A 7597-nucleotide genomic window follows, 5' to 3' on the forward strand; every position below is an offset into this window, starting at 1 on the left:
TCAGTTGCTGCTGTAAGAAATTGGTCAGTTTCTCAACTTGATGTGACCAATGCATTTCTGCATGGAGATTTGCCTGAGACTGTTTATATGAGACTTCCTCCTGGGTATGCATTTCTATCTGAGCAGTGTCCATCTAATTCTCATGAATATGTCTGCAAGTTAGTAAAGTCCATTTATGGACTTAAACAAGCACCTAGAAGGTGGTTTGTTAAATTCTCTACTGCTCTAAAGGAATACAATTTTCAGCAATCTCACAGTGATAACAGTTTATTCACTCTGCATAAGAACAATCAGTTTGTGGCTGTTTTGGTATATGTTGATGACATTTTGATGTCTGGTTCTTCTGACAATTTGATTGCTGAAGTAAAAGCATATCTGTTAACAAAATTCAAGATTAAAGATCTTGGTCCCTTGAAGTATTTTCTTGGGATTGAAGTAGCTAGATCTGCTAAAGGCTTTTATTTGAATCAAAGAAAATATGTGTTGGATTTGCTCAGAGATACTAGCATGACAGCTTCTAAGCCTTCTACTATTCCAATTGAGCAAAATCATTGTTTACTGGATAATCAATCTGCTTTGCTCAAATGTTCAGAGGCTTCCACATATAGACAACTGGTGGGTAGACTCATTTATCTTACCATTACCAGACCTGATTTGTCATACTCTGTACATGTGCTATCACAGTTTATGAACTGTCCAAGAGTGGATCATCTGTATGCTGTCTTCAGGGTTCTCAGATACTTAAAGCAATCTCCAGGTCAGGGTCTGCTGATATCTGCCACCTCACCTCTCACTTTAACAGCCTTTTGTGACTCAGACTGGGGGGGTGATCCCATCACTAGACACTCACTGTCTGGTTATTGTGTTTTGTTGGGAAAATCTGTGGTTTCCTGGAAATGTAAAAAGCAAACAACTATAGCCAGATCTTCTGCAGAAGCAGAGTACAGATCAATGGCTGATACTTGTTGTGAAGTAATCTGGCTGGTAGCAGTTCTTAAAGATTTACTGGTATCTCCTCCATTGCCTATTGCATTTCATTGTGACTCTAAGTCTGCTATTAACATTGCTTCTAATCCAGTTTATCATGAGCGCACCAAACATATTGAAATAGACTGCCATCTGGTTAGAGAGAACATTGAGAAAGGGTTCCTGCAACCATTACATATTTCATCATCTGCTCAACCTGCAGATATGTTCACTAAGGCTCTTGGTGCTAAACAGTTGCTTGAACTTAGCTCCAAGTTGAATGTTTGTGATATGTTCCAACCATCCAACTTGAGGGGGGCTGCTACACATATATAAAGTCAGCATAAGGTCAACTATGCAAAGTGCCAGCTGTAATGTAGTGCAAGTTGATGCTTTCAGTTGTGTATAAATATAGCTTTAGTAGTGCTCTGTAAATAACAACTTCATAACAAACTTTGTACATAGCTTTTCATTTCAATGAGAGAATATGTTCTACTCTCCTGCTTCATAGATTTGACACTGATCATCAACACCATCATCTAAATTTGTATACATATAACAACAACAAAGATCCTTGTTGAAGAAAATGACTCCAGCAAATACAGGTGGGCAGTTTGGAGACACAACTTGCACAAAAGTGTTTGTGGGGGGTTTAGCCTGGGAGACGCAGAAAGAAACCATGAAGATGTATTTTGAACAGTTCGGTGACATCCTGGAAGCTGTTGTTATTACTGATAAGACCACCGGCAGATCCAAAGGATATGGCTTTGTAAGTTTTTTTTATTTATTAATATCTGTGTATACTAGAGAGAGTGTAAGATCTAGATGATGGGGATTTTCTGGAAATTATAATCTCGTTTTTGGTGGATGTGTTTGATCAGTATGGTTGACTCTAGTTGTTGTGAAATCAGGTAACTTTTCGTGAAGCGGAGGCAGCCATGAGAGCATGCGTGGATGCTGCACCTGTGATCGACGGAAGGAGGGCTAATTGTAATCTTGCTTCTTTGGGTGTCCAAAGATCCAAGCCTTCCACTCCAAAACATGGTACTCATTCCAATCTTTTTCGTCTTGGGGTAATTAGGTTAAACTACTTTACCGAGATCTACCATGTTAAGTGATCAGTTCTCCTAAAACTTGAACGTTAGGGCGCCCATCTTTGGAATCTACCACCAAACCCTCTAGCTACTTATACCTATAACTTGCCTTTCACTTCATAGGCCATAGCTATTTAATCAGCCTATATATACACAGTTTTCATAAATTCAATATAAATGTGTTTACTTTTGTCTGATTTGGTAATGAAGTTGGGGAAGATATACTGGAACTTGCAAGTACATATCTACACAAGTCCAGGCAGATTTAATTGGGATATTCCCCTAGTTAAGGAAAAGTAATTCCCCTCACAGAATAGTTGTAACTTATTGTGAATGAGAAGAATGAGTGTGGTAGCCCATTTGCCTAAGAATTTACTTTACAGCCACAAATATGCTTAAGATACATGTTATAAAAAAGCATGACAGCTCATTGCACTGTATATATGTGCAAAAACAAGCCCTTTTCTTCTATATAAGTACATATTAAAGATTAATAGTTCCGGTGTATATATTTCGTCAGTTACGTCTTTTGTGAACTTGACCCGTGTATATGTATAAAGAGATTATGTAGTTAATGTAATGAAGAAGTGAAATGATGATGAGCAGGAGGAGGAGGAGGGAAGAGCTTTAGGGTAATGAGCGGTTTCCAGGCGACAGGATTTCAAAGTGGGATGGGAACAGCTTTTGCTTCACCAACAACCTACCCTCATTATGCCATTCAACAAGGCATCCCTTACAACCTTTATGGGTATTTTTTTTATTTATACACTCTCATGCTTATTCCTCTTTATTCTTTATCTTTCTTGCCCTGCATGTGCATTGCCAACCCATATACAGTAGTGTTAGCTCATGCATGCCTGCTTAACTATATAACCCATGTACATTCATTAGAGCTTTAATTTTATAAACTTAAATAGTAAAAAAAATAAAGAAATGTGCATACACAGTCTTAAAAACTTTGGTTTATATATGCTCTGCAGATATATTTCTCTGTGGTTGTTGACTGTTTCTGACAATGGTCAAACTGCAGAGATGAGGACCATCTCTAACTTAAATACAGCTCATAGTTGCTTAAAGTTGAACATGCATGTGCTTCCACCAGCAGGCAGTAGCATTACGTGACTACTGGAGTATCATTATTACTATTATTTCATTTCTCCATGCATATCCATTATCTACTTCCGATTCAAATTTATTACGAATTTTTAGTTAAATTGGAGTATAATCAGTTAATTGGTATAATATATGGGGATTTTTAAATAAATTAGGGATCTTTATAAGAACACAGAGCATGAACATTATTAGTTACCTTATTGTTTCACAAACTTCTTTTTCTATTAGTTTTCTTCTGCGACATTGTCTTTTATGATGATCTACTTTTTCTTCTGTTCAAAATCTCCAGTACTCCCCATACTCAGCAGACTACACTTATCCTACGGTTTGTACAAACTCACTTATCTTTTTTCTTTCTTTTTATACATCTGAAGTAAGAGGATCAAATACAGTTACATAATTATTTATTGCCCGTGCAGAATTACTATAGTGTGTATGGAGGGGCAGCTCATGCTCAATATCCCTTGTATGGAGCTGGGGGTACTGGTGGAATGATCACTGGTGCAGCTGCGCCAGCTGCAGCCTTTTACCCTTACTTGAACTTCGGGGAAGGAACCACCGGAGGAACCCCTGCAGGCGGCTATACTGGAGGCCAAAGCTATGGAGTTCAGTACCCGCACCATAACCTCTATCAGTACTCAGCACTCAACTCCGCTGCTGCTGCTTATCCACAGCATTATGGTGCTCCAATGTCTCTTGCTACTACTCCCGGAATGCAATCAGGTTTGTACAAATTAAAATTGTCTCACAAATGCTTATCCTCATCTAATTCAAGTGGATAACAATGCAAATACAAGTCCTTAGTTCGTAAGGTATATAGTTTCGCTTCCAATATTGCAAAATCCTTCTCAGTGGAGACAGTGATATTATTTTATTGTGTACTAAAGCAGATGCTTTAACATTGCCATATATGTTATTTAGGCTAAGCAGAAAAACTGGCAAGTAATCAAACCCGCAAACAATCATACTGATCGATCTATTTGAAACGAATTAACAGAGAAACCAATAAATTTCTTGTATCAGCATGTTGCTCCTTCAAACATGATTATGATGAAAGGTTTGGATAAACTTTCTTGGTGTTGAATTTAAAGGTTTTTCTGTAGCGCATTTTGCATTTGATGTGCTACCATATTGACAGTAATTAAAGGCAAGAATGGCAAGCATAATACATTGTCAACCTCATAATATATATATTTATTTTTCCATTTAACATTCTAATGCACACAAATATGCCGGAGTCATGATTATATGTTAATCTAACACTAATATCTTTGACAGTTTGTTTTGCTATACCGCAGGCATGACAATGGCTCTCCCAGCACCAGTTCTGAATCGCTAGGGGAGATTCATCTTCAAAACTAGCTACTCTACATGCAACTACTTCCCTCAGAAGAATCTCAGTTGTGAAATACACATCATGAACTTTGGCCTTAACCATGGTTCTCCATCTCTTCCCTGAACATTGAGAACCCCCTATAGGGGTTACATCATAGTTGGAGAAAAACAACTCCACCACTGCTTCTCTTTATGGAATAAGGATTTCCTACAAGAGAAACAAAAAAGCATAGCATGCATGTGCATTTTACCATCTTAAGCCAAACAGCTAAGTTGGTTCCAACATCACTAACTTCATTTCTTTGCATTGGAATGGCTAAGAAATTAAACCACTTTTGCCATGGAATGGCTAAAGTCAAAAGCAGCCCTTTTACAAAAATGTTTTCTAAAATCAACTTCAAGTGAAGTGATATATAATATAAGCTTAGTACTTCAAAAATGTTGATCTTGTATTGGCTGATTTCAAACTCTTTCCAAAACTTATCATTTAGTAGCTAGTTCAGTAAGTATTGAGCACATGGGGTGTCCCAAGTACACTTTGTCTTGTGTCAATTTCAATTCTCTCTACTCTTATGAATCTTATATTGTGAGAGTTTGTTTTTTCTTCCAAACATTTTGTAATATTTAGTAAATTTTCCCTGAAGGGCAACAAAACTGCAGTCATCTCTCCTCAGGGCGGAGAAATGACTGATTTTTCACTAACTACTGCACTTAATGTCTTTTTTATCTCTTGATCCTCTTGGCTAAACTATTGGAGTTCTAGCCAAAATCACCACAACCATTGGTGGAGGTTTTGTGTTTTTATAGTTTTCTTTGCATTTAGCTCTATTTTATATATGTAAGAGGTCCACTGATGGCTGTGGATCTCATGCGAATGCATCCAAAAGTAATCCTTAAGAGATAATATCAAACTCTTGGGTTATTTCTTTCTCTTTAACATTTTGATGAAACCATGGTTAGGACTCTGGTAACTTCATCTTCCTCTTCACGGTCTTCTGCTCCTCTTTATAGATATCTCAACCTCCCTCTCAAGAAGTTCAATTATATAATTGCTTCAGATGCAAGTACTTTATGATACTTCTAATATGCACTCTTAGATCAAGTCTCTGCTTTATTAATGCTGTAAGTAGGATTATTTATTAATGTTGCTTATCAAATTTTAAGAAGACCCATTCTTCTTCATTCTGGAGTGGTTGGAGCATGAATGGTACTACTCCCTCCGTCTCAATTTATAGGTCCAGTTTGGAAAAAAATTTTGTCCTAAAATACTTGTCCCTCTCTTCTTTCAATACAAATTTATCTACATATTAATTGTGATTTTTTTGAAACTCAACATTATTCTCATTTCTCAATGCACTAAATCCCTATATTTATTGTGATTTTTTTGAAACTCAACTATATTCTCACTTATCAATACACTAATTAATGATACATGAGATAAGATTCTATCTAACCAACTTTTTTCTTGATATGCGCGTGTTTATTCCAAAATGGACTTGTAAATTGAGACAGAGGGAATACTTTACTTCATTACTAGCTACTTAAATAGTTTGTTTTAAATTACTAATCTAGCTACCTAGCTAGCACCTGCTTTGCTTATTTTCTATGCTGATCCTTTCATATATTTATGTTGGAGCCATTCCTATATATTTACCTCCGTCCATGTCAAATACTGCAATCATCTTTCTTGATAACTTAAAAACATAGACTAAACACATGCAGGAAGTCAAGAACCCACCTTATTTTTAATTAGACTTGAATTAATCGACTCTGGTGATCACCTAAAAACAGAACTTTTCTTTGTTGTATATTTTTTGGGAAAATGTTTCATCCACAAAATTGGTTACAAAATTTTTCATAAAATATGACATGCATGTGTTCAAGTTTTGATTGGCATGAGCTCAGTATATGTATTAATAACACCAAACAAGTTTGTCTTGATTTTGACAAGAGTAGTGCTAGGTGCACAAAATTGTATCCAGAATTTTTGTACATAATGATGTGGTAATGAATGTGGTGGGTTTTAATTGGGTGGTTGATGTAAATACAAGGGGCCCATTCCAATTAAAACCCAACACATGTCATTATGTACAAAATTTTGTACACAATTATGTGCACCAAGCATTTTCCTTTTGACAAATTTTAACTTTTAGCATAAGAGGAACAGTGGTACATCAGAGCATCTCCAAGGGGCTCTCTAAATAAGCTCTTAACTTCAAATTTAAAAAGCAAAGCAAAAATTAGAGCTCCAATGGGCTCTTAGAAGCTCTTTAAAAATTTAAGAGCTTATCATCTCTCCACTCTTTTAAAGAGCATGTAAGAGCTCTTAACTTTTTTTTCATGAATATAATATTGATTTCCCTCCAACTTTCCCTCCAACATTTCTCTCTTTTTACTATTCTCTCTCATTTATATGAATAAAATATGATCGAATAAGGAGCAAGTATAAAGAGGAGCATTGGAGTTGAAATCTTTTTCAATGTCTTAACTCACTAGGAGCCAAATATTATATTATATTTTAAAGAGTGATTTAAGAGCACCATCGGAGATGCTCTCAGGATAGGGATTGTGTTTCATAGATCTTTAAAGACGAAACAGATAAACCAATTGTATTATTAGTTAAATGTAAAGATTGAAATGAAGGAGATATATAACTAGTTCAAATAAATTATATTATTAGTTACAGCAACAATACAAGATCTTAAACCAATTGTATTATTAGTTAAATGTAAAGATTGAAATGAAGGAGATATATAACTAGTTCAAATAAATTATATTATTAGTTACAGCAACAATACAAGATCTTGTCGTACATCTGACAAGCACCACCTCTTGCCTTTTGTTTAATTATGCAATCTCTATTACAGTCACCGGACGTATATAATAAACCGCATGGTCGGTTACAATTACCCGGCACGGCATCTGTCAAAACAAAACAATATACTCGAATAAATGATATGCAAATTAAAAAACTATTTTGCAATCGAAAAAATAATAAATATACCTAGAGGACTGCTTGGAGTTGGGGGCTCTGGCATGGGAATAGCAGCAATGAAAGGCAGGAGAATTAGAAATACAATAATATACTT

The 7597-nt window shown here is 35.8% G+C and overlaps 1 protein-coding gene across 1 annotated transcript; it reads left to right on the forward strand.

Moving 5' to 3' along the window:
* The first annotated feature begins 1604 nt into the window (after window positions 1-1604).
* Window positions 1605-4477, forward strand: LOC108199939 (uncharacterized). The gene is made up of 7 exons (XM_064088034.1): window positions 1605-1735; window positions 1878-2010; window positions 2667-2808; window position 2901; window positions 3463-3498; window positions 3593-3896; window positions 4452-4477. The coding sequence occupies exons 1-7, from the start codon at window positions 1646-1648 to the stop codon at window positions 4475-4477; spliced, it is 732 nt and encodes a 243-aa protein (XP_063944104.1). The 5' UTR covers window positions 1605-1645.
* The last annotated feature ends 3120 nt before the right edge of the window (window positions 4478-7597 follow it).

The sequence above is a fragment of the Daucus carota genome, chromosome 1 (genome assembly GCF_001625215.2).
Source record: "Daucus carota subsp. sativus chromosome 1, DH1 v3.0, whole genome shotgun sequence".
NCBI lineage: Eukaryota > Viridiplantae > Streptophyta > Magnoliopsida > Apiales > Apiaceae > Daucus > Daucus carota.